Source organism: Gadus macrocephalus, chromosome 4, assembly GCF_031168955.1.
Source record: "Gadus macrocephalus chromosome 4, ASM3116895v1".
Lineage (NCBI taxonomy): Eukaryota > Metazoa > Chordata > Actinopteri > Gadiformes > Gadidae > Gadus > Gadus macrocephalus.
In genome coordinates, this window is record NC_082385.1 from 1,316,739 (window position 1) to 1,344,540 (window position 27,802).

Genomic DNA, 27,802 nt, shown 5'->3' on the forward strand with positions numbered 1-27,802 from the left:
GGTTTATATACAGTTGAAGGCTCAGTGGCAAACAAAGCAAGACTGAGAACTTAAATACACAATATTTTGCAGAATTATAAGGAAAGTAAGGAAGATAAAGCCTTAGAATAACAATAGTTGAGTGCTGCTTGTAGCACACCCTTAATGAAATAAAATGCAGTAAGTTAGATGTACACTAGGTGGCACTTTAACTCTATTTTTGTTAAAGCTCTCTGGTTATGAATCTGTCTACCATCCATCTGTCGTTTTACTAGACAGTACATGTTCTTCAAATCGTCTTGTCACAAGACATGAGTCTCCAATCAATATTATGAATGACTTGATATAAATTGATTTGATGTTGATATGGAAGTGCAGCAAAGATCATTCAAAGGATCGAACACTAAGCTCAAAGGTTCAATATGTATTCCATTCACAAATATAGCAATACACCATACATCGTCAATCCAAACACAATAATCCATATTCCCCTGTGGGACCCTGTCCAGCTCCAAGGCCAATGATTCAATTGGAGGTGTAACCCCTACCTGACCCATCCCCCCTACACACACACACACACACACACACACACACACACACACACACACACACACACACACACACACACACACACACACACACACACACACACACACACACACACGCGCACCAAAGCCAACATAAACAGCTACCATGGCAACCAGGCCTGCATTAACCTGCCATTGGGCCCTGGGGCTGGGAGTGTTCGTAGGCCGACATTTGGCCGTTTCAGACACGTTTCAGACAATCACATTGTCTTGGGCCTACGCCGATCAGGGGGCCTATCATGAGCCAGTATAAAAAAATAAAATAATATTTTTTTTTCAGCTCATGGTAGGCCCCCTGATCAGCGTAGGCCCTGGGGCTTCAGCCCAGGTAAACCCGTGCATTGGATTACTTTCAAGTTACTATGTTATAGTTGATATTAAAGCATAGTGGTAATAAACAACTCAGTCAAACCAACTGAATGTTCTTGTGTGTTCAGCCAATGATTCTTCCCGTTTCTTCAGTCTAAATCCTCCAAGCTGAGCAGATGTTTCTCCAGAGCTCTGTGTTGGTTATCCTAGCAGCACACCTGGAAGGTCCGTCAGCCCCCTGGATCCAGGGCTGGACTGGCAATCTGGCATACCGGGCATTTTCCCGGTGGGCCGAGTTCCCTCGAGGGCCGATGGCCTCCCCCGTTTAAAAAAAAAAAAAAAAAAAAAAAACTGACCGGCGGCCCACGATGTCATGTTGACGGCCCTCGGCCCATGCATGTGGGGGGGGGGGGGGGTACTAAATTTGTGTCTCAGATGTCACTTTGGCACTATTCGGTGGGTAACCTAACCAATACGCCGCCATACGCACTGAAACGGTGCCTGCTGAAGTCAAGTGCACAAGTGCGCCATCTGAGGCAGAACCAATTATTACGGCCCACCTCTTCCCTGTATTTAGCTATGCGCGAGTTTGCGAGAGTGGAAGACGGCAATGGACAAACCAAAGCGTAAACTTAAAGGTGGAGCTGAAAAGCTCAGGGCCAAAAGGCTCAAAAATCTAGCCGCAGACGCCGGAAAATGTGCTAAAATAACTGACATGTTCAGTGGAGGTGCTTCGGGAGCCCCCTCCACCTCAGGTGAATCAAGCACCACCAGCACCAGTGGACAGGGCGAGGGGGCTAGCTGTAGCGATCCACCCATGGAGACAGCACAGATGGTGGAAGATGAACAGGGAGGAGGAGATGAGGAGTCCGAACCCGAGGGTCATGGACTGAGTGAGCCGCTGCCGGTGCACCAGGTAAGCAGCTATTAACATAAGGATAATACGTTTAGATGATGGATTTGAATTTAGCCAGCCGCAGCGATATGAAAATGATGCGTAATAGTTGTGACAAACGGCTATGCTAATATGCTAATGAAAATGCTAGATGAATAGTCATGCTACACGCTATCATGCCTGACGGATAAGCAAGCACACAGCATAGCCCCACGATACACGCCGACGCCGTTCACAGTGGGTGGAATGCTGTAATAATAGTCGTTGGAAAGTAAAAGCGAGAGCAACAAAAAAGCTAAATGGGGAGTAGTCTATAAAATTGCACTTTTAAAACTTGGCATATTTTGGAGATATCCTACAGTGTTCTTAATATGGGTAATTTAAAGATATTAAAATGACTTAATGGAGATGAATACAGTATAACTTATTTGGATATTTCCAAATAAAATATAACATTTAAGCATTAATGTTACTACAAATAAATATACATTTGGATATTTAGTTTAAGTATTGTATTATTTGTAATTAATAATTGATCCCTCTGTTCTTTTCTATTCAAGCCAGACTGTTGAGGCAGATGTTGACTACTTTTGCCGTCCAGACCGTGCTACACTGCAAACTTTTTTGCAAACTCAATCTGATTCAAACACAAACGCACACAAGCACACACACACACACACACACACACACACACACACACACACATGTAATGTATTCAAGTCTCACTTCTCTGTGTCTTCCTCTTTATGAAATCCTGTCCCTCTAGGGCTTCACATGTACATAGTTCTTACTGGATTCACGGGGTTTGTGAGCGTTGGTTCCGGTGAAGTCAGCTATTCACCAAGTGAGTTAACATTTACACCTCACCAGAACATAATAAACGTGTTGCAAACCAGATTTTTTATGAGCTTGTATGTGCTTAACATCAAAGTGTGCATGCAACCCCCTCCTCTTCTCTATCTGTGTGTGTGTGTGTGTGTGTGTGTGTGTGTGTGTGTGTGTGTGTGTGTGTGTGTGTGTGTGGGTTTCATGAGTGTTTGATGGACTGTAGTCGGTGTAGACAGACAAGGCTATGCACCAAGTGAGTAAACATATAAACATATACACATTACCACAACATAAAAGTGTTACAAATCTGATGTTGTATGTGCCTAACATCAGAGTGGGTATGTGCCCCCCCCCCTCTCTCTCTGTCCAAGGAGCTGATTGGACTGAAGAGAGCAGATAAGGCCAGTTCATCAGCAGCTGCCAGGGGCTCTCTTCTCTCAACGTCCAGGTTTTCTGCCAGCTATCATGACAAATTTATAGATTCATTTTAAATAAACAATTGAGTGTGAAGTCACTGCACATTTCCTGGTGTTTTTTTGGTACCTGAAAGAGAGTTTTTTTAGTTAAATTGTGCACCTTTTCCACTAGGCCAGAACGTTTGTACATTTAGAAGACATAAGTTACGTCAATTTAATGGCAGATGTGCTCCGCTAATTATGTGGGCCGGTCTGAGCCAAAAAATGCCCGGGCCGTTTTGTTCTCCCAGTCCAGCCCTGCCTGGATCCCAGCAGGTCTCTATGGTGTCCTACCCCCTGATGTGTGCCCAGTGTTCAGTCCCTCCCGCCGGCTCTTCCTCACCTCACTGGTGGCGTGGTGGACCAGCTCAGACCTCTGGAGACATTGCCTCCCCACGTGTCAACAACACCGTAATATTTTGACATATTAATCGAATGGTTATGCTGACAACAGCTCATGGAAAATATCTATAGTTTGAAGTGATAGTAGTGCGTGTGTGTGTGTGTGTGTGTGTGTGTGTGTGTGTGTGTGTGTGTGTGTGTGTAGTGAGGGAGTTCAAGTCCCAGCTGAAAGGCACTGCGTTTGATCCCCAATGTCTGCAGCCTAAAGCCCAGTTCAGACCAAAGATCCGCCTCGGAACGACTTGCAACTCGCAACTCCTTGCGACTCCTTGCAACGAGACGGGCTGCGCTGTTCTCAAACTGGGCAGGTCACACTGCTGCAACGGGCGGCGACGTCAGGTGGTTTACCTAGCAACTGTGAACGCTCTGGCACAGCTGAGAGCCGAAACAGCATCAGCATCAGGCTAAAAAGTATCCTAAGGCCGAGTTCACATCTAGCGTTTTTTGTAACGTAACATTCCCACTCCCAGGGCATGTTAAATGAGGGCATGCCCCGCCACTCGTAACACACTTGTAAAATGCAGTCGTCAATTGATGGAATGGGTTATTTCATGCATCATCACATCCAAAATTTGGAATTAATCAAATAAATTACAGATAAATAATGCTGAAATGGCTACTTTTTGGTTGAACACATTTGAACGAATGTTGACCTGAAGTTGGCGCCACTGATTGGTAGACTGTCGGAATGGCGGTAGGCTTACTAAAAGGTGTCTGAATGGGGGCATGTTGGAATGGCCACATGTAACCATAACAACGGTTATAGCTAACGTGTACTGAGGACAGTACGGGACCGGGACGGAGTAAGGCCGTGACGTACAAGTTGTTCTGTGCTGTGTCCTGATTGGCTGAAGAGAAATAGCTACGTCGTTGTGTTCTAAAACTGCGTGGCAAATCTTTGGTCTGAACTGGGCTTAATAGAGCAAGATGTCCCCTAAATTCACCCCTACCTGTTCCATCACCACATATATCCTTAAACACTGTCTAACCCCTCCCTGTTCCATCACCACATATATCCTTAAACACTGTCTAACCCCTCCCTGATCCATTACCACATATATCCTTAAACACTGTCTAACCCCTCCCTGCTTCTGGCAGTTTGCATACAAATGTCAAACACAAGGAGGGTTTACATATGAGGGCGGGCCGTCGGTCCACAGTCAGAACAAATCATAAAGAAATGACACATTTAAAACTCTTAAATCATCAGAGACACCTGGGGACATGTTGAACCAGAATAAGGAGGAGTTTGAAGTGTTATTTATTTGTCTCCTAATATTATGACTTCCTTATCATTAATATCATGCATTTCGATTTATCCATACCATTATTAAGGACTCCAATATAACTAGTCGTATCGGAGGGTGGGGGGTTATATCATCAATTAATAGGTGAATAAAGTGCAGAGCGATATTTTATAAAAATATATTATTATTAGTTATTCTTCCATCTTATACATTTTGAATTTTTTCTTGGTAAACCTATTTTTAATTCAGTGGAATTAACTGCCGTATGGTTGCAAGTGTTTGTTGGCTCTGACTTTGTTGGTTTGTCTGCCCTACCCCGAGTCACATGACTCTGGGGTAGGGCACTCCTAAGAGATTTACATGTTCTCACGAGGCAAAGCTTCTCCTGTGTCAACAGAGTGTTCGGTAGTATGTAGCGGTGTGAGTCCCAGCAAAAGTACTGTGTGGATACATAAACAGTATACTGTATAGATATATATACAGACAGTATATATATGTGTTTATGTATATACAGTATATATATAGAAATCTGATGTTAGTCCTAGACCTAGTCCTGGTCCCAGTCCTGGTCCTGGTCCGGGTCCTGGTCCTGGTTCTGGTTCTGGTTCTGGTCCTGGTCCCGGTCCCGGTCCCAGTCCCGGTCCCGGTCCCGGTCCTGGTCCTGGTTCCATCCCGGTCCTGATCCTGGTCCCAGTCCTGGTCCCGGTCCCGGTCCTGATCCGGGTCCCGTTCCGAATGGTGGATCAGAGGTTCTGCCATAAGTTGGCTCAGTGATCCGTGTGTGTGTGTGTGTGTGTGTGTGTGTGTGTGGGTGTGTGGGTGGGTGGGTGGGTGGGTGTGTTTCGAAAACTTTGGTTTCCTCAAAAACACGTGAGATGCGCTGAGAGGGGTGGCTCTCTTCTCTGCGGCTTTCCACTATTTCTCTCTGTGAGTCAAACCGGTTCAGCTCCGCAGCGAGGGGCGGTTCAGCTCATTTACTTCCTCATCTGAATGGTTCGTCGCAGCGGGGAGCTTTTCTTTCTTCGCTTTGAAAACCTTTCACCTCATTAACATCTGTTTTAACTTTATACCGCATGGACGCATTTTAATCACGGAAAATATAAGGTAAGATAAGATAAGGTAAGGTAGGGTAGGCCGACAGAACTTTTCGACCCACGACATGCAAAAAAAGAGACAAATCCAAATAGGGTGGGTGGAGGGGAGCCAGGAGGAGGGAAAAAAAAAAAAACTGGGGCAGAGCACGGGGTGACCGGCTGGCCAGGGAACTGGAGGGTAGATGGGCAGAATGGAGGGATGTCAGGCGGGCGGCCAGAAAAATGCACCAGGGCATGGCAGGGAGCTTCAGGCGGACGGCCTGGGGGGCAAGCAGAGGCCTGCAGCGGCGAAGACGAGGTAGAGGGCGGGCCCCTTCTGGAATGTCTGGAAGATCCGGAAGAGGAGCACTCTCGGGAAGGAGTAGGGTTCAGGAACCGGACAGGGCTCGGGGACCGGAGTCAGCTCGGGGGCTGGAGAGAAATGTTGAACCGGATGGCACTCCACACTCAACACCCCCACTCTGATAGTCCGTAAGGCACCCTCCAACCCGGGCCTTGAAGCGACAGCGCTGCACGTACGCCCCAACACAGCCGCCAACAAAAAAGCGGGTCCAATGTTGGTCGGATCATTCTGTCACGGGTAGCAGGCAGGCAGGCAGGTAGGACCAGGGGCGGATCTAGAAAAATATTCATGGGGTGGCAAGAGGGGGACAGGAGATTTTGAGGGGTGGCACCCTCTGGCAGAAGTATATACAGTATGCCGATTTAATTAAAGCCATACTAATCAATATTTACTTGGAAAGCCCCCACATTTAGATATTTTGACTCAATAACATTATATTTAATTTATTGTGGGATGAGTAAAGCCTTACATTTAAACATAAAAGGTTTCAGACAAAATGTAATAAATTATTACTGAATAATTACAAAATCCACCTGCCTTACAACAAACAGCTGCACTATTACACCAGCAGGGGTATGGGGCTAAAAATATATGCAAAGAGAGCTGCAATATGTACTTTAGTTAACAATAAGTTGGCATTGGTCCATGAGATATTCCTATCAGATGTCAATCATCAGTCCAACTTGAGTGCAAATATCACTTTATTCACCGATTCCAATAATTTACATACAATGCCACCCTCAAAGTGCGGTGACATAGAATAACTCCAAAAGTAGAGTGTATTACCTGCATGCTTGGAAGAGCCAAATGGGGATTCAGGGGAAGTGCTATCAAAGATTTCCCTCTCTTTCTTTTTTTATATCTTTAATTTCTAAGTATTTAAGACCTTTTGGGTTTACCTTATTATTTTTTTTGCTCTTGATGTGAAGCTTGTTTTATTATTAATTATTGATGACTTATATTGGTTTATAAAAGTTCAGACAGGTGTGCAACCAAGTAGATTAGAGATGGCCATTTGTAAATTATTTACAGAAGATGACTTGCATTTTGTTGTCCAAGTACCTTGGACCTTGGTTCAATGACAATAAAGTTTAATATAATCAAATCGAATGACTGTTGATACAAAAGGAGGCACATGAAGTTAACGGTCAGGAAAACCAGCTGAGTGTAGAAGGGTTTGTGTTTGTTAGCGCGTCTTTAGCGCGGATTGCAATTCTTATTGCAGCCTGCAGGGTTATGCGAGAAACATACGGAGGGACGCGGTTGTTGAGCTCCGCCGCCCCACATTGCATGACACGTTAAACTCAACTAGAATCGCCACCATCAATTTGATATCAACAGAACAAAAATAGTCGGAAAGCCTACAGAAACTATAGATAGTTAATGTGAATAATCACATTATTAAAAATAAACTTGGAGCAATGATTTACTGGGGAACAATTTTTTTGGGAGAATGCTTTTGCAGGGAGTTCGCCGCCCCACCTGCCCATACGGCACGCGCCTGCTATGCAGCTATAAAGGCCTATTTAGGGTCGTTTTAGACGCAGAGACGTAAGCACGTCTAAAACAAGGGACTTGTTTTAGACAAGTTTTGATTTACGGTTCCCGTAAGGTTCCTTAAGGATTGCGCGTGTTGCAAGGGGATTCTCCGCCAGAACAGTAGGGGGAGCAACGAACGAATCTGTGGAAGTGGAAATCGCTGGCTTGTTTATATTTATAATCATAGCCGCGGAAACGTATTCTCAGCAGGGGGTGCTGGAAAAAAAACTCAGCCTGGACTAGACTCGCAACTCGCTACATTGATAAAAAAAGATATACAGCAGCGCAGCTCAATTGCACCAGTGCATGCGCGCACAGTCGAAAATCGATCGTTGTGTTCACACCATGGTTCACATCCAGCTGCTCACAGAACAAGTTTAGCGCGCCACCGCTCCCCTCACACTTTTTCATATAACTTTTTTTCAGCACTAGGTCATATGAGCATTAAATAAATGCTGCGTCTCAAAATGCCTTGGACAGCAGCGACGATGACCCGCTTTGCCACGGGCCGAAACAGTTCGGAGCGACCACAGCCAGAGCGAACACAGCGGGGCAGAGGAGTGTCAGGAATAGTCTTTGGTGTACACATCAGTACGGCCTATTTGCACTACTGTTTAGTGGCAATGCAGTGTTTTATTCTATGCCTTTTAATTTTCGTATATTATTTCAATGAATACAATTTATTTATTTATAAAAACAAGATCTGGTCTTCAAATCTTTTTTCCAAACATAGGTCGGGTTTGTGTTTATATTCAGACCAATACGGTACAGCGGGCGCTCACATGACGTTAAGCATTTCCAGGTGCATAATGTGACGCTTCAGAACCTAAAATCCCGTTTCTCCCCGTTGACACGACAACACATAACCGGCGTTTTCAGAAATCTCCACTTTGGCCGGAGTTTTTAGAAATAATAGTTTTCTGTGATAAGACAGGGCCTCAGACAGGGGGTGCGGCAGCACCCCCAGCACCCCTACTTCCCGCGGTACTGTTTATAATTATCATAATTCGTTCTTGTGTTTTCTTCTTCTCCTTCTTCAAAATTCTTCATTCGCTTCTGTCACGGGCCCAGGCCTTTTAAAAATGGCGCTATTATGCTGTAAAACCGGAAATGTGAGACTCCTGAAAGGATGTGGTTAGCTGGCCAATCACAGTCTTTGCGAGCTGCGTAGGGCCGTAGTGTTTTAGACGCATAGTCAGGAATTTGGGCCGACGCACTTAAGCACGTAAGGGGGGATATTTTACCGCGCAAGGGGGGGTTATGTATCTTACGTGCTTACGCGTTACGTCTAAAACAGAGCATATATCGGCCTTAAGGCATTCCAATCTTAACTTAAGTCTTTAACTATGATGTTTCTGTAATACACAGCCCTGCTCTTTTCTAATTATTATAATTTCTTTATAGATAGACGGTTGATCAGTATTACCTCAAGAATGTAGTCTCTCTGCCGCGCCGCTTGCTTCGTTCGTTTGGAGGTCTCTCGCGCCTTCCTTGTATTCAAAATCAGTGCCGGCGGGAGTCTCGGGGAGGGGGGGGGGGGGGGGGGCAGGCGGGATGGGGCAATATTTCCTGGTTGCATTCACTTGCAGTCAGACTTTTAAAACTCGCTTTTGTAAATGTCTTGTAAAAGCAAAAAAAAAAAAAAAAAATGAATTTTGCGCTGCCAACTGGGGTGGCAGCTGGGGTGGCAAGGCTTTTTTTAGGGTGGCAGTTGCCACCCCATGCCACCCCAGTAGATCCGCCCCTGGGTAGGACCCAATCGCAGACAGTTCAGGTTAAAGGATAATTTATTAACTCAAAAGGCAAGGAACACGGGTGACACAGGGAACACAGGGAACACACAGGACACAACTCAGCACAAACTAAAATGATTCGACAAGGAACAAAGGAAAGACAAGGGCTTAAATACCAAACACACAGGGCACGCAACGAGTAACAGCTGAAACACATTAGGGGAGGGAGCAGTAATCACACAGGAGGGAAACCTGACATGGGGAGAAACAAGACCGATACCAAAGTAAAACAGGTAACCAAAACAAGACAAGACAACCGACAGACCATGACACCCTGTGGATCTAGACTTGATTCCTTTGGCTTAAATGAATCACAGCCATGGAGGGAGAGAAATAGACTTGTTGGTCATAAGAGGATGCCCTATCGATGTTTTGAGCTTCACCAGTTAATTTATATGGAATCTGTGGTTCAGTAAAGTGACAGAATTCAGACTTCTAGTGGAGAAATTATTCTAACGTGTAGCTTAAGTTACAGTTACAACACAGTTGCAGTCTCCAACGCTTTCAATTCTTCATCTCAGTTCTCATCTGCTGCACACATCTGTACTGTAGTGAGGGCAGTGTGGTTATGTTGTGGGGTTCATATTGATGGTCTATGACGTCCATAATGCTTTAGTGTGACGCAGTCACAATGATCTTCTCTCTCAACAGCTAAAGTTCAAAAGGCAAATGATGTGATGGATGAGTTGTGTTTGTGTCCAGGTCTCCAGTCTACTATGGATGAGGAGAGAGAGGAGGGCTGTCCTACCTCTAAGACCACTCTGTCTGGGGAACATGGCCGCCAGAGCAAAGCTAAGAGGTAAGAAGGGGATCTCTCTGTCTGTGACTGTTGTCCATCTCAGAGCTCAGCAGTGATGCATCATGACTCCATCATTAGTCTGAGTAAAATATGTGTGTGTGTGTGTGTGTGTGTGTGTGTGTGTGTGTGTGTGTGTGTGTGTGTGTGTGTGTGTGTGTGTGTGTGTGTGTGTGTGTGTGTGTGTGTGTGTGTGTGTGTGTGTGTGTGGAAGCCCAGAGAAGCAGCAGAGAGCAGACTCCCCTGGACCCAGCTGTGTCTCCTTGAAGAGTGACTGGTCTATGGATCATCCTGTTAGGTTTAAAGAAGGAAATCAGTCTATTAAGAAGAGGTGAGGATTTACCAGAGATCATAAAGATACAGCTTCTATCAAACGTCCATAAATCCTGGTTCTTGTTTTTCTGGAAGAGTCCAGCAGGAGAGAGCAGACTCCCCTGGACCCAGCTGTGTCTCCTTGAAGAGTGACTGGTCTATGGATCATCCTGTTAGGTTTAAAGAAGGAAATCAGTCTATTAAGAAGAGGTGAGGATTTACCAGAGATCATAAAGATACAGCTTCTATCAAACGTCCATAAATCCTGGTTCTTGTTTTTCTAGAAGAGTCCAGCAGGAGAGAGCAGACTCCCCTGGACCCAGCTGTGTCTCCATGAAGAGTGACTGGTCTATGGATCATCCTGTTAGGTTTAAAGAAGGAAATCAGTCTATTAAGAAGAGGTGAGGCTTTACCAGAGATCATAAAGATACAGCTTCTATCAAACGTCCATAAATCCTGGTTCTTGTTTTTCTAGAAGAGTCCAGCAGGAGAGAGCAGACTCCCCTGGACCCAGCTGTGTCTCCTTGAAGAGTGACTGGTCTATGGATCATCCTGTTAGGTTTAAAGAAGGAAATCAGTCTATTAAGAAGAGGTGAGGATTTACCAGAGATCATAAAGATACAGCTTCTATCAAACGTCCATAAATCCTGGTTCTTGTTTTTTCTAGAAGAGTCCAGCAGGAGAGAGCCGACTCCCCTGGACCCAGCTGTGTCTCCATGAAGAGTGACCACTCTATGGATAAACCTCCTGAGCTTAAAGATGGACGGCCCTCCAGAGAGGAGAGGTAGAGGTTTCAAACAGACGATGAAAACAGACCAGTTGGTTGTTATCAGACTCTACTGATACTGGGAAATAAAATTGTGTGTGTGTTCCCCACAGACACCAGGAGAGGTCAAAGGTGACCAGTGCTCAGTCTCTACAGCAGCATCAAACAGAGCTGATCAAGGTGTGTAAATGTCCACCAAGGCGTTTGACTGCAGCTCTCCATGAACATTAAAAAGTATCTCTTGTCCAGCGGGACGTGAATCCAGGAAAGATGCTTTTGATGTCCTCGGTTAGTTCAGAGTAAAGTTCTCCTTGATGTTTGTTCTGTTCCAGAGGGCTGAGGAGAACGCGCACGCTTTTCTAGACAAGGAGCTGAAGAAGCTCTGGAAGGTTTACTTCCCAGATTACCCACAATGCTCAGAGAGTCAGAGGGAGGAGGAGGAGGAGGTGGATAGTAAGAAGGAGGAGCAGAGGTGGCGCGCCATACAGGGAGTGGTGGACATCACAAAGCTCTGCCTGATGGAGATGAACCAGGAGGAACTGGCCGACACACTGTGGGGCGGTAAGAGACTCTTATTTTGAAGAAAGAAAATACTCTTATTTTGAAAACAGAGCAGTAAAAAACTTTTCTTTGAAACTAAATATAATTTTATTTTGAAAAAGACTCAGAAAAAAGAGATAGAAAAAAGTAAAAATAGACTTTCAGGTTTCATCGTATATCCAGATATGTAGGGTTTTTGTGGGGGTATCAGGTTAAATGGTTTGATCCAGATATGTAGGCTTATTGTGAGGGTATCAGGTTAAATGGTTTGATCCAAATAGTATGTAGGGTTATTGTTAGGGATGGGAATTGATAAGAATTTTACGATTCAGATTCTGCTTATCGATCCGATTCCTTATCGATTCTCTTATCGATTCTCATTGGGTGAGAAAATAAGTACAAATGTGTTTCTTTGTATTAAATCTCTTTAATATCTGATCAGAAGTGCGTCTAGTATTAGGAAATTGTACATTTTCACATCAATTGGTCTAGACAAAAAAGTATATGTTTGGCTTTTTAAGCCCAAATGCCATCATTATGTGCAATAAAACTAAAAACACAGACTGAAAACAGTCAAGTAAGAGCTTGTGCCTTTTGGAATACTAACAGTGCTCATTTGCATTCACTGCCCGTTCACGCTGTCGCCGAAGTTTTGTCGCGCCACAAATCATAATCTGTCGCTGTGCAAGTTTTGTCGAATTTGTCGCGCCACAACAAGATAACCACCATTGCATGTCTTTACCTTTTGTGGAAGAGGGAGAGACGTTGGAGGACCCGACGCAGTCCATTCATAATATTGTAATGACCACGGAAGAGGCAGTGAATGAAGTATTGATTAGACAGAGATTTATTAGATGGGCCTACCTAATAAACCTTTAGAACACACAAGACCGGAAACCATAGCAACGCCGGTAAACAAACCCTGAGAAGCCCAATCCCTATGAGAGCTCCCCGCGCTACGGCCATCCGGAGGTGCACAGAGCTTTTGGCCGTGATATTATATATACAATTATATTATATTATATACTATTATACATAGAGCTCCGGGAGTCGCAAACGGCAACAATCACTTTCTCCTCCATGCTGCAGTTCACCCCGGACTGCACTGCACTGAGTTTGACGGTTGAACACTGATTGGCTATTATGTTACACATGTCACTCAGTGGTCACGCTGTAGAACGCTGATTGGCTGTCATCACGCGAAATTCGCGTCATAAATCCTCGCGGCACAAATCCTCGTGAACGCGCTCGCCTGTGCACGGCGAAAGTGTGGCGCGACAAATCAAAACTTGTCGCCGGTTTTCTCTCGCGAAAAATTCGCCCGATAAGCGTCTCTACTAGGGATGGGCATTTGAAGAAATTTTCTTGATCGAGCATCGCTAGAGTTATCGATCAATTATCGATTAATCATTAACTTTTTTCTATGTTTTTTTTCTAATGTTTTTATCAATGAAATCTTTATTCCAACAATAATGTATGGGCCAAAATTAATACAATACAGTTAACTTGAAGACCTACAACTGTTTAACAGTTTTAAAATAATAAATACAGGCATTATAGGTTATAGGCCTATGCGGCGCTCGTAAAGTCCGAACAATGCGCCTACAGGCGCTCTTAAAGGTTTGGAAACGATTCAACAAGACTAAATCTGTAACCTATTCCAATTACAATAAGTAGCGAACTTATCGGACAACAATAATCAAACAAAGGCAGTAGGCTAAAAGTGGGCATTAAACTGTATAACTGTTATGAAAAAAAAGGGGGGGGAAAGGCCGACATATAATGCCTGCAGCCGGCGCGCGGAAAAGGCTCGCAACAAAAAGATGAGCCACCCATTTACAAACAATTGCATGAACTAGTCTATCTAAAAGCAATACCTTATTGAACATATATAAGGCTGGACTTGTTGCTAAAATATCACAGTTTTGGCAAAATGTAACGACTCCAAGAGGCACCAAGCAGGAGCGAGAGTCAACACATTAAGAAAGAAAAGAGCGACTCACATACGGTGGTGACTGTCCCTACTGTCCATAGAATACAGTAACTCCAGCCTACATATTTTTGTTTAGGAATATAAGCATGTTAACATGCTCGGGGGTCAGACGCGAACGCAGCCTTGTAACTGTCAGTCCAGCAGCAGAAAACACCCGCTCTGACGGGACCAAAGTTGCGGGGATGCAGAGGTATTGTCGCGCTAACTTTGACAGCCTGGGGAACCTTCTTCCATTCACTTTCCACCAGTCGGCAGGGTTATATTCAATTAAATGCTTCAAGACTCACAGTATGCAACACAACGTCCTTTTGATCGATAACAATATAAATTGATCGACGCATTTCTTAACGATCAATTATCGAGCATCGATTAATTATGCCCATCCCTAGTCTCTACGTTCACTTTGTATGGGATCTTGTCGCCCCGTCGCGTTTGGTGTGAACGCACAATGCGCTTCTTCCTCGGCGGCGCATGTTTGCTGCGTTCTGAACCAAAACAAAACAGCGTGTGTGGGACTTCATGACGCATTTGCCGCGACCGGAACCGATAAGCGGAATCGTTAAGCAGGCTTGCTAATGATTCCAAGGAATCGGTTGACTCGGCACCGGTTCTGAACAAGAACCGGTTCTCGATTCCCATCCTTAGTTATTGTGGGGGCATCGGGTTAAGTGGTTTGATCCAGATAACTAGGGTTATTGTGGGGGTATCCGTTAAGAGAATGTTAAGCATTATTCTGCAGATCAACAGCAGAATAACTCAGTTGAAGAGATGCAACACTACCCTGTCATCAGAATAACAAGTTACTTGACACTGATTAACTATCATTATTACTACCATTAGACCAATCATACTGCTGTGAAAATATCGAAATAGTCCTGAACTTTTTGAATCTGTAACATGCTGTCCTTGTCACGACCAGCATCCCCGACCAGAAGTAATGAAGCCACTAAATATCATGAAGTTGATAATTTAGTAGGAAATATTGACCTGGTTCCACGGATGTCACCTTCCACTAACTGATGTCTACTGTTGTTTTCTGTTTTAGGATCTGCTGCTGTCGAGTGCCAACAGAAAATCAAGTCTCATTTGAAGAAGAAGTTCAAGTGTGTGTTTGAGGGAATCGCTAATGCAGGACATTCAACACATCTGAATGAGTTCTACACAGAGATCTTCATCACACAGAGAGGCAGTGGAGAGGTCAACAAGGAACATGAGGTCAGACTGATTGAAACATCTTCCAGGAAACCAGACAAGGAGGAAACACCAATCAGATGTGAGGACATCTTTAAACCCTTACCTGGACAAGATCAACCAATCAGGACATTAATGACAACTGGAGTGGCCGGCATTGGTAAAACCGTCTTAACACACAAGTTCACTCTGGAGTGGGCTGAAGGTGAAACCAACCAGGACATACACTTCACATTTCTCCTCACTTTCAGAGAGTTGAATTTACTGAAAGAGAAAGAGTTTAGCTTGGTGGAACTGCTTCATCACTTCTTTATTGAGACCAAAGAAGCAGGAATCTGCAGATTCCACCGGTTCCAAGTTGTCTTCATCTTGGATGGTCTGGATGAGTGTCGACTTCCTCTGGACTTCCAGAACAACCCGATCTGGACTGATGTCACAAAGTCCACCTCAGTGGACATGCTGCTGACAAATATCATCAGGGGCAACCTGCTTCCCTCCGCTCTCATCTGGATAACCACACGCCCTGCGGCAGCCAATCAGATCCCTGCTGAGTGTGTTGACATGGTGACAGAGGTGAGAGGGTTCACCGACCCACAGAAGGAGGACTACTTCAGGAAGAGATTCAAAGACGAGACGCTGGCCAGCACAATCATCTCCCACATCAAGAAATCACGAAGCCTGCACATCATGTGTCACATCCCAGTCTTCTGTTGGATCACTGCTACAGTTCTGGAGGACTGCTTCAAAGCATCCCAGATAGGAGAAGTGATGCCAAAGACCGTGACTCAGATGTACAGCCACTTCCTGAGGGTTCTTTCCATACAGGGGGACAGGAAGTACCATGGGAGAGCTGAAACAGATCCAAACTGGAGTTCAGAGAGCAGGGAGATCATTGTTTCTCTGGGAAAACTGGCTTTTAACCAGCTGGACGAAGGCAATCTGATCTTCTACGAGGCAGAACTGGCAGAGTGTGACATTGATATCATAGCAGCCTCAGTGTACTCAGGAGTGTTCACCCAGATCTTTAAAGAGGAGTGTGGGCTGCACCAGGACAAGGTGTTCTGCTTTGTCCATTTGAGCATGCAGGAGTTTCTGGCTGCCCTTTATGTCTTTTGGTCCTTTATCAACACTGGGGTAAATCTGCTCTCAGAAGAAGAGCCAATATCCAGGGAAGATAAACTCCTCCACCTCTACCAGAGTGCTGTGGACAAGGCCTTGCAGAGTGAGAACGGACACCTGGACTTGTTCCTCCGCTTCCTCCTGGGCCTCTCTCTGGAGACCAATCAGATTGTCCTACGAGGTCTGCTGGGACAGACTGGGAGAAGATCACAGATCGCTCCAATTAAACAAGATCTGCTAGGACAGACAGGAAGGGGCTCACAAACCAAGAAGAAAACAGAGTCTTACATCAAGGAGAAGTTTGCTGGAGATCTCTCTCCAGAGAGAAGCATCAATCTATTCCACTGTCTGAATGAGCTGAACGACCGGTCTCTAGTGGAGGAGATCCAGAAGTACCTGACATCAGAAAGACTCCCCAGTAAATCTCTCTCTCCTGCTCAGTGGTCAGCTCTGGCCTTCATCTTACTGACATCAGAAGAGGTGCTGGATGTGTTTGACCTGAAGAAATATAAAGCTTCAGAGGAGGGTCTTCTGAGGCTGCTGCCAGTGTTCAAAGCCTCTAAAACGTATCTGTAAGTTCACTAATAAAATGTAACACAATACACACAACACTATATAGAAAATACTAGAGTATATAAGTTATTATAACTAACAAAACATATCTGTATGTTACCTAATAAAATGTATAATAATAATTGTATCATAATATACAGAAAAATAGAATATAGAAGGTATAATAAAATACAAATCGGATCTGTACGTACACTAATGACATGTATAACAATACACACAAGATAATATGCATAAACCTAGAAACTAAAAGTTATAATAACATAGAAAACATCTCTGTGCGTTCAGTGATAACTTATTATATTACCAACAACACAAAATAAGTATTGCTACGATATAAAAGCAGAATAATAGATTTTTTCCAGCCAATATATAATTTTTTTTCCAGCCAATAGGTGGTGTGCCAGGCCTTTATCAAAGGCTAGTTCAAGGAATTGATTAATGAAAGTGCTTCTGGAACTGCGTCGCAGGCCCATCAGCTGGCTTAGTCATATGCCTACCAAGCACTAGATGACTCTTAAAAGACGTACATATAAACAAGTGTATGCCCTAATCACGTAAATTTCATCGAATTTCATTGATCACGTTGACAAGTCCGTCCCGAGTCTCAAGGCGCCCAAAGGCTTTATGGTTTAGGCCTATATGTTTGAAAGCCGTGACACACTCCAGTCCACTATAAAGAATATTGCAGTCGTAGTCGTACCATGCGTGTTTAGCGCAACATTGAAAACGGTCCCGTCTGAAACAGTGTCACGCGGTGCTGCGTTCCGAACGTTGTGTAATCAAATACACCGGTATGGCGGTATATAAAAAAATCATATCCTACCGAAAATACACACCGTTATTCGGTGTGAACTGGTATACCACCCAGCACTAACGCAAGTTGATGCCGCAACACCATGGGGGCGGGGCAGGGGGCGTTAAAAAATGCCAGGCACCGTTATGAGGCACCGAAATGTGCGTTCTTATTCGATCTCGTAACAACCGTTTACGTCGGAACCGGTTCCCTACTGGAACCGGGTTTCGGTGCTCAACCCTATTCGTGCATGCGGGTGACTTCATTCATAAAAAAATAAAAACATTCGGGAACATGGAAATTATTCCAAAGTGGTCTAGACTCCGTGCATAGCCCCACCTTCTCCAGTGAACCAAGCCGTTCGTCAAGCCTGCGCCGTGACGAACGGGGGATTTTAAGAGCGGTGATATTATGTCTGGCGGGCCAGTAATGGCCCGTGGGCCGCCAGTTGCCGACCCCTGCCCTAACCCGTCCCTAACCCAAATGTGGTCAGCAAAATAAAGAATTGTTGGCGTTTTTGCACTTGTAAATAGTTAACCGTGTTTGTAGCCTACACTCAGACGGGAACTCATTCTTGCATTCATAAAAAAATAAAAACATTCGGGAATATGCAAATTATTCTCAAGAGGTCGACTCCATGCGCAGCCCCGCCTTCTCCAGTGAACCAAGAACCAACCAACGCCCTCGGTTTTACACAGGAAACTTGAAATAAGACAGTGAAATCGCTGGGCGTGCCAAGCCTCGACCGAACCGGCTTGGCAGTGTAGAAAGGCCTTATGCTGGAGAGAGGGTAGTAGTGCGCACCTAAAAAAGTAGCCAACCACTCTTAAAACACAACACAACACACTCACACCCACCATGGCGGGTGCTGACTGACTGCACACACACACACACACACACACACACACACACACACACACACACACACACACACACACACACACACACACTACTAGGGATGCACCGAAATGAAAATTCTTTGCCGAAACCGAAAACCGAAAATGAGGAAACCAAGGCCGAAAACCGAAACACCGAAAATTACACCAGAAATTATTATGACAATTATTAGTACCATTTAGGGTTGCCGCGGTATACGGTATTAGGTTAAAAGGGTTAAAAGTTCGGCAGTTTGTCTTTGCACTGTTTTATTTTTGAATAAATATACAAACCTAATAGATAGGAGTCCTAATAAAGCGTTGGAACAAGCAAGACTGGTAACCATAGCAACGCCGGTAAACAAACCCTGCGTAGCCCAATCCCTACGAGTGCTCCCCGCGCTACGGCCATCCGGAGGCGCACAGAGCTTATGGCCTTGATATTATATATACAATTATATTATACTATTATATATAGAACGTTATAAGACGCTGTCACCGAGAATTGGCTCGCTGCCAGACGCTGTTCACCGAGTGTGAGAGGAGAGTTGACGGAGAAGATGGTTTACCTAGTTTCAAAGTTTATACCGTTTATACTCGGTAATACAACCCTAGTACCATTGCATTTATGGCTATGACTGTGTACTAACTTCATTAAAATCAAGGCATTGCAATTCGCTATACGTGGGTCTTTCTCAGAAACATTGAAAAATGTCAACACCGCAGACATATTGGCGCTTATTCAGACAAGCGTGTGCTGGCCGCGCTTTTTGTTTGCGTCATCATAAATTTCTGTTTCGGCCGTGTTGTTTCGGTGATAAAAGTATTTCGGCCGAAAACCGAAAATGCGCTATTGGGCTATTTTCGGCCGAATTTTTTAATAATCTTGAAACGATGGAGGCACTGCTTATGGTAAAAACTAAATCGCTATTTTAAACCACTTAAAAGGCTAAAAGTAGCCTGACACTACTTTCGTAGTATAATAAGGGTCTTAACATATAAAACTAAACTTTGTAAGTGTACAGATTGTTTATTAAAAATGACATCTTATACACACAATACCATCAGTAGATCACCCGTCAACGCCATTTTGTTTGTAAGACTCGATAAGTAGATTGGCGAACACAGAGCTTGCGTGTTGCTGACGGATGTCACAATCTCTGTTTTCGTCAATCTACCTATCGAGTCTTAAAAACTAAATGGCGAAGACGGGTGATCTACTGATGGTATTGTGTGTATAAAATGTCCTTTTTAATAAACAATCTATACACTTACAAAGCTCTCAATGCCTCTTTTTCTATGTCAAGACCCTTATTATACTACCAAAGAAGTGTCATGCTACTTTTAGCCTTTTAAGTGGTTTAAAATACCGATTTAGTTTTTACCATAACCAGTGCCCCCATCGTTCCAAGTTTATAGCGTTTTGATAGAATCGGCTAAAAACAGCCAAATGAAGAAAGCGTCTACATGCGTTTTTTGTCCTCCAAAACCAACGTTTCAACTCGTTATCATACAAAACATATCCCAAATCCATTTTACACCGGAATTACCCTTTAAATCTTTTGTGGACTTTTGTCAACAGCTCCTGCCTTTCTCTACGTGCAGTATCACACAAAAATACATATCGTCGGGTCGCCATGGTTGTTGTATAAAGGCCTATTGAGGGGGGTTCTGTTTAATTTAATATTGCAGTTTCCAATAACTCCCACTCAGCCCCTCGCAGCTTACATGTGACGGTGACGAGTGTGTCTCTAACCTTCTGGGAGTAGTAGCAGGATTTGATACAATTAAATTAAAAATGGCTGTGAAAGAAAAAGAAGTTCACTGTATCAGGTCCTTTACATTTAAGCAAACAGATATAGATATATATCTGTGGTATAAAGGCTCATAGCTCAGCGGACTAGAATACCTCCCATTGACAAGTCGTAGCTAAGGTCCGTCCTATTTACTGGAGGAGTGAACGTTTCCGTTGCATAAGTACCTTAGGGGAGGGTACTGATTGTTCCAGGTTTTAGTCAAACCCTCAGGCATTACAAGGGAAAATAAATTATGGCATGTGAAAAACTTTATATTTGGATTGTGAAACGCATGAAAATATAAATGAATGATCTTATTTCTTTTATTTGGCAATTTACCATGGTATCTGCGGGAGAATGCCCTTTGAGGTGTCCAAAATCGATCGCAATTAAAGGGGACTACTTTTTGAGGGAGATTAACTCAAACAGAGAATACATTTAATAAGCATGCAATACGAATAAGAAAAAGCATAATTATTAAAGTATTTGAATTGTATTATTATTTTGGCAAGCAAGAAGGACAATACACGGGATAATCACCTCAAGGCAGTGCAATAAACAGTTTGATATGCCCGGCTCTTGGAAGGTTACCGCCCGAGACGAACTGTTTATTGCCCTGCCTCTCGGTGATTATCCCTTACATATCCAATGTTTTAAACAATAGTTAAACTAAAAACACTTTTCTAATAAAGATGAAGATTATAACTTAATTATGTTAAAAGTTACACTGATTATTATAATAACATCTATGGATTGAATGTAGTTAATTAATAAAGCATCTCTAGTTAAAGTTTTCAACCTGTCCATCATTTCTGTTAACGGTAAAAGATGTAAGATATTTTAACCACAGTTCTTAACATGTTGTGTTTATTGTGAAGGCTGAATGGCTCTCATCTGTCAGAGAGATGCTGTGAAGCTCTGGCCTCAGTTCTCAGCTCCAACTCCTCTAGTCTGAGAGAGCTGGACCTGGGTACCAATGATCTGCAGGATTCAGGAGTGAAGCTGCTCTCTGCTGGACTGGGGAGTCCACACTGTACACTGGAAACTCTCAGGTCAGTTCTACACAATATCTCAAACAGTTACACCACAAGTTCTAGATCAGAGGACATTGAACAGATTTACCTCCAGAAAGTTAACAGGTATAAATAAATAAGTAGAATGTCATCTCAGGGCTCAAGACACATTTTCTACTGGTGCCAATAACTTTTTAATTTGGTGGCACCCTAAAATGTGGTTAGGGTGCTAACGATAATAACTCACTTTAAATATGTTTTTAATGTTTTGATTGAGTTGGGGGTCTTTTTCTGTTTTTACCGCCGGCGCCTCGACATCTCTTTCCTCCCCAACCAACTCTTCATCCTCCTCCTCCTCCTATATCTCATACATACTAATAATAACCAGCTGCTGATTGGATAATATACAAAAATAAGGATTTATCTTCTTCTCTGGGTCTTCCAGAATAGTGCATTTCTTCACATGCTCTTGAGTAGCGCTAGTGCTGCTGTGACATTTCATTACAACTTTGCACAAAGTACAAACCAGTGTTTTGGTTTCTGATCAAAGCAGAATGTCTTCATGGGAACTTAAGTGGGTCATGTTTTCTAATAGAGCGATCACACCGGCGCCGCAATACAGCCGCGCTTTAACTCAGCACTGAACTAAACCTTGGCAGTGTGCGTGCATCGCAGCGCCATTACCACTCATCTTATCAAACACAAGACCTCCATCTCACTCTATTTGTGTTGCCATGAGAGTAAAAGGTGTACGTTTGATTCAGTTGTTTAATGATGGTATAAGGTGTATATTTTATAACATTCCTATTCTACTCAGAACCATGTAGTCAGACAGTAGGGTGGACTTTAGAGTTGTTTAGTAAAGTTAAGTAGAGTTATTTTAAATCTTTAGTTATCTGACCTCTAAGTAAGTCATATTTTAAAGATCTGCTGTATGGACATTTAGTGAAACTAATAAAACAAATTAAAAATGAATCAAAGTTCCTAACATGTAGTGTTTATTGTTTGTGTGAAGGCTGAATGGCTGTCATCTGTCAGAAAAATGCTGTGAAGCTTTGGCCTCAGTTCTCAGCTCCAACTCCTCTAGTCTGAGAGAGCTGGACCTGGCTACCAATGATCTGCAGGATTCAGGAGTGAATTTGCTTTCTGCTGGACTGGGGAGTCCACACTGTACACTGGAAATTCTCAGGTCAGTTTTACTCAATGGTCAAACAGTTACGTTTTGCCATAATAGTAACCGTTGTATAAAAGCTATAGATCACTTCAGTCAGTGGTATAATGAGCACATACCACTGACTGAAGTGATCTATGGCTTAATTATAACTCAGTACCTGTGATGACCACATCCATGACTTTGTTATCATTGGAGATGTAACACCTTGTTGTTTAGGTGGACATTCTAATACATCCATATGCCTGCAACCTTTCAATTATAAAAATAAAATGAACTCAAAAGTAATAATATTGCCCCCCCACTGTCCCCCGTATACGGGACAGTGATAGTTTAGAGCAGGGTGAAGTACAGGGGGTCTTGGGCGGGTCTTACCCCTTGTTGGACACCTCAGACCCCCTGAAAGCCTCAACAGAAACTTTTTGGACGGTCTCTGAAAAGATATAAAAATATATATTTGAAACTTGCCATTGTCACACAAAACAAGTTTTAAAGCTTACTATATCCAGAACTCATTATCTAAATTGCTAATTCTTTATGCACAAATATGAATAGGATACAGAATAACATTGTTATATTGTGTACCCAGTGAAGAGACAAACTCATTAAAGCTCTATTCATTATGAACTAATAAATAAGGAAAGCCAAGGATTAATACTTGTTAATTGATAGTTAAGTCCAGCTGTATTTCAACAGCTGTAAGCAGTGGTGTAGTGGTTCTGGGAGAAGTGGGGATACTCTAAATGTCTTAAAGCACCCTGTGTTATAAACAGGGACATTAAGACTACTCATAAACGTAAACGGGCCAGTAATGTTGGGACATTGTCACTTAACTTCTGCTGCTTGGCCAGGATTGACTTTGCATCAGTCCTGGCCCACAGACTATAGGGTGAGACCACTACATTATTATGCATTCTGAGTGAACTATTCCCGAATCATTAGTCCATCCACACATGAAAATAAACAACTATTCACACCGTGTAAGTAGTCTATCGGACAGTCGTTTATGTAGTAAACTTTCTCTTGTAACAGATGATGATGGCCAGAGTGCTGCCATTAAAAATTAACATTATTTGTCAAAGGGGCTTTGCAAATATTACTGTAAGGTATTGTATGTTACTGATCTTGAATGTATTTTAAGTTTCACATGAACACATTTTAAATTCTAATAGTTTAAGTTGTTGTTGTGAACACTGCTTCATACAGCAGGTCTGAACATCACTGACTGCTTTAATGAGTCACTTAAACCGTTAGAACGGAGCATGAATCACAGGAAGGCCTGGGCCCGTGCACTGATCTTTCATTTGTTTTCTGACATTAAAATGTCGTCTCCTTTTTTGGTCCATCACCAGTTTGCACCCCTGATAATAATACTTTTGATCATGTTAGTGGTTTCCCTGATTGATCTTTAATCTAGATGGTAGTACAATCTAACCGAGTTCTAGGTAAAGGTGATACTTTAATCAAGTGAAATATAAAGAAGCCCAAAGTCCTGTGGTTGAGTGGACCTCGCTCCACAGCGGAATAGAGACTAGGGCTTGGGGCGCTACAACACTGATATATTATGTGGACGTTAGGGATGGGAATTGATAAGAATTTCACGATTCCGATTCTGCTTATCGATCCGATTCCTTATCGATTCTCTTATCGATTCTCATTGGGTGAGGAAATAAGTACAAATGTGTTTGTTTGTATTACATCTCTTGAATATCTGATCAGAAGTGCATCAAGTATTAGGAAATTGTACATTTTCAAATCAATCTAGACCAAAAAAATATAAGTTTGGCTTTTTAAGCCCAAATGCTATCATTATGTGCCATAAAACTAAAAACACAGACTGAAAAGAGTCAAGTAAGAGCTTGTGGCTTTTGGAATGCTAACAGTGCTCATTTGCATTCAACTAGTAACAAAATTCAACTGACATAAACAAAATGAAGTATTGATTAGACAGAGATTTATTAGATGGGCCTACCTATTAAACCGTTGGAACACACAAGACCGGAAACCATAGCAACGCCGGTAAACAAACCCCGAGAAGCCCATTCCTTATGAGAGCTCCCCACGCTACGGCCATCCGGAGGCGCACAGAGCTGTTGGCCGTAATATTATATATACAATTATATACTATTATATATAGAGCTCCGGGAGTCGCAAACTGCAACAATCACTTCTACATGATGCAGTTCATCCCGGACTGCACTGCACTGAGTTTGACGGTTGAACGCTGATTGGCTGTTACGTTACACATGTCACTCAGTTGTCACGCTGTTGAACGCTGATTGGCTGTCATCACGACAAAAACTCGTCGCCGGTTTTCTCTCACGAAAAATTCGCCCGATACGCGTCTCTACGTTCACTTTGTATGGGATCTTGTCGCCCCGTCGCGTTTGGTGTGAACGCACAATGCGCTTCTTCCTCGGCGGCGCCGTGTTTGCTGCGTTCTGAACCAAAACAAAAGCAGTGTGTGTGACGTCATGACGCATTTGCCGCGACCGGAACCGATAAACGGAATCGTTAAGCAGGCTTGCTAATGATGCCAAGGAATCGGTTGACTCAGCACCGGTTCTGAACAAGAACCGGTTCTCGATTCCCATCCCTAGTGGCATCTTCAACCGCTGGCCAGAAGGAGCTCCGCACATCCACACACACCTCGCCTCCGGTGTCCCTTCACTGGACCAGGAAGTGCTTCATAAAAGGACCTTCTACATCACCAAGGCAACGCCACTTGTGTTTGGAGTAGGACGTTCACAAACTGTTTGGCAGACTGCAAAAACACAGGATTGTGTGTGTGTGTGTGTGTGTGTGTGTGTGTGTGTGTGTGTGTGTGTGTGTGTGTGTGTGTGTGTGTGTGTGTGTGTGTGTGTGTGTGTGTGTGTGTGTGTGTGTAGCTTGTCTGGCTGCCTGGTCACACAGGAAGGCTGTGCTTCTCTGGCCTCAGCGCTGAGCTCCAACCCCTCCCATCTGAGAGAGCTGGACCTGAGCTACAATCATCCAGGAAACTCAGGAGCTGCGCTGCTCTCTGCTGGACTGGAGGATCCACGCTGGAGACTGGACACTCTCAGGTATGGAGAGGACAGCTCACCACTCAGGGACAAAGTCTCCTACAAGGATTCATGCTGCTGCTAGATGAAGTGGTTTGAAGAGGCAACTCATGTTGTGTAGTAACGTGATGAGACGGAAGATGGTGAAGGTGAATGTTTCAACATGCTGCTCTCATTTTGTTTCCCCCCCAGTGTGGAGCACGGTGGAGTGTGGAGGCTGAAACCAGCTCCACAGAGATGTAAGTGTCTGTTTGATTCATCACATCCCACACTCACTATTAAGATGGAAAGTCCATCCACACAGAAGGAAGTGAGATGAAATGATGGCTGACATGTATTTTACGTATATTAATACTGTCGACCATCACAATTAAACCGGTGTGTATAAAACCCAGCAGGTATTACATTGTTATATTATGTATTGGATAGTTAGTGGTGTTGTGATTATTATCAGACATTATCATGATAATCATCATGAAGCTAACATCTGCGCTCAGACTGTAGTATTTTGGGTATACTAACAATAAGTAGACGGACACAGACTTTACTCTTTACTTATTTATTGACAACCCGAAAACGTGGCTCTCCCGCAGAGCGACCGTACATCCACTTGCTAGTTCAGGACGATTAGCATTGTTCTACTGCACACAGCGATGGCACTACTGCCCCTAGTGGTGGGATGTAAGTATCCCACTCTGCAAAAAGACCAACATGTTGTGCTGGTGGCCCCCAACAAATGTCCTGGTATGGGCGTTTCCTTTGTCACAGTAGGGGTGTGTCCTTTGTCACAGTAGGGGTGTGTCCTTTGTCCCAGTATGGGCATGTCCTTTTTTCCTTTGTGAGGTTGTGTTGGGGGGGTGAGGGTGGAGGGTGAGGGGGGCGGTGAGGGTGAGCTCATCTTGTCTGGTTCTCCCTCAGATGCCTGTGAACTCACACTGGACCCCAACACGGCCTACAGTTATCTTTCTATGTCTGAGGACAACAGGAAGGTGACGCTGGTTGGAAAGGACCAGTCGTATCCGGATCACCTAGAGAGATTTGACTTCTGGCACCAGGTGTTGGGTAGAGAGGCTCTGACTGGCCGCTGTTACTGGGAGGTAGAGTGGAAAGGAACTGTTGAGATAGGAGTGACATACAGAGGAATCACAAGGAGAGGAGGGGATGGTGACAGCCGGCTTGGAAGGAACAAAAAGTCCTGGAGGCTTGATTGTGATCATGATGTTTACACTACCTGGTACAATAGTAGAAGAGCCCTCCGTCTCTCCCCCGCTGGCTCCACCAGAGTAGGAGTGTATCTGGACCGGCCTGCTGGCTCTCTGTCCTTCTACAGAGTGTTCCCAGGTGGAGGAGGGTCCTCAGACACACTGACACACATCCACACCTTCAGGTCCACGTTCACCCGGGAGGACCTCCTCCCTGGGTTTTGGTTAGAGAGGGGGTCCTCAGTGTCTCTGTGTTGGTTGTAGACACACACACGCACACGCACACACATGCACACGCACACACATAAAGGGTGCGTGAGGTCGGCTGGGGGAGGCAGGGGGAGTGGGGGTGACGGGGGGGGGGGCTGAGGGTGACGGGGCTGAGGGTGATGGGACTGAGGGGGGGTTGAGGTGGGGCTGATCCACACCTTCCTCCTTCACCCTCCCTGGGATTTGGGTGGGAAGACGTTCTCTGTGTCGGTTGTAGACACACACACTGGGGCTGGGTGAGGGTGAGGGCGGAGCTGAGGGTGGGGTGGTGGAGGGCTGAGGGGGAGGGGGGTGAGGGGGCTGAGGGGGGGTGAGCGTGGGGGGGTGTGGGAGGGAGGGAGGGGCTGAGGGGGGAGGGGGAGGGGAGGTGAGGGTGAGGGGGGTGAGGGTGGACTTCAGACAGACGTTTTCGCAAGTCAAGTCTGAAGTCACCGTTTGTGCGACTTAAGTGCGACTCGAGTCTCAGACTCGAGTCCCCACCTCTCTCTCTCCTGTTTCACTATAATGTGTGATATCAGCAAAGTGTTACCTGTAGTAAGTAGCAACCCCCATTGGCAAGTACTTCAGCAATCAGAATAAGAAAAAACATTTCCAAAAGCCAGTCTCTTGCTAAAAGTCGTTAGTTCATCTCTCAAAAGTAAATATCTGTGTCAATGAACATGTCAGTGCCATCAGAATGACAAGTGCTTGTGTCATTGTGTACGGATAAGACAGTGAAATTGCTTAGTCATGCTGTCAATATAACAGTGTACTCTGGAGGGATGTTCTGATGAAAACTGTGGCTAAAGTTTTTAAGACAATTATTGTAAATTGTAAGTTACACCTGTATGTGGGAGATTGATTGCAAGAGACTGGACAAGGTTCACATTTACGCTTTGAC

At 44.1% G+C, this 27,802-nt stretch overlaps 1 protein-coding gene across 24 annotated transcripts; it reads left to right on the forward strand.

Annotated features, from left to right (window-relative positions):
* The first annotated feature begins 5,639 nt into the window (after nt 1–5,639).
* LOC132454885 (NACHT, LRR and PYD domains-containing protein 3-like) lies at nt 5,640–26,975 on the forward strand. 24 transcript variants are annotated; one of them, XM_060048436.1, is made up of 15 exons: nt 5,640–5,806; nt 10,174–10,270; nt 10,482–10,598; nt 10,676–10,789; nt 10,864–10,980; nt 11,055–11,171; nt 11,247–11,363; nt 11,459–11,525; nt 11,678–11,906; nt 14,924–16,760; nt 21,104–21,277; nt 22,254–22,427; nt 25,298–25,471; nt 25,643–25,689; nt 26,369–26,975. In XM_060048436.1, the coding sequence occupies exons 2-15, from the start codon at nt 10,188–10,190 to the stop codon at nt 26,914–26,916; spliced, it is 3,915 nt and encodes a 1,304-aa protein (XP_059904419.1). In that variant the 5' UTR covers nt 5,640–5,806; nt 10,174–10,187; the 3' UTR covers nt 26,917–26,975. The 24 variants fall into 24 exon arrangements, with proteins under 24 accessions (XP_059904419.1, XP_059904436.1, XP_059904435.1 ...); XM_060048437.1 differs by lacking the exon at nt 5,640–5,806 and having other exon boundaries at nt 9,961–10,270; nt 14,924–16,369; nt 16,421–16,760; XM_060048435.1 differs by lacking the exon at nt 5,640–5,806 and having other exon boundaries at nt 9,960–10,270; nt 11,250–11,363.
* Nucleotides 26,976–27,802: the final 827 nt, after the last annotated feature.

What these genes read in the sequence shown, in the direction of transcription:
- LOC132454885 (XM_060048431.1), top strand. Translation starts at nt 10,149, where the DNA reads ATGGATGAGTTGTGTTTGTGTCCAGGTCTCCAGTCTACTATGGATGAG. An exon ending in ATCAAACAGAGCTGATCAAG is followed by an intron (nt 11,526 to 11,677) that starts GTGTGTAAATGT and finishes GTTCTGTTCCAG; the next exon opens with AGGGCTGAGGAGAACGCGCA. An exon ending in GAAACCAGCTCCACAGAGAT is followed by an intron (nt 25,690 to 26,368) that starts GTAAGTGTCTGT and finishes GTTCTCCCTCAG; the next exon opens with ATGCCTGTGAACTCACACTG.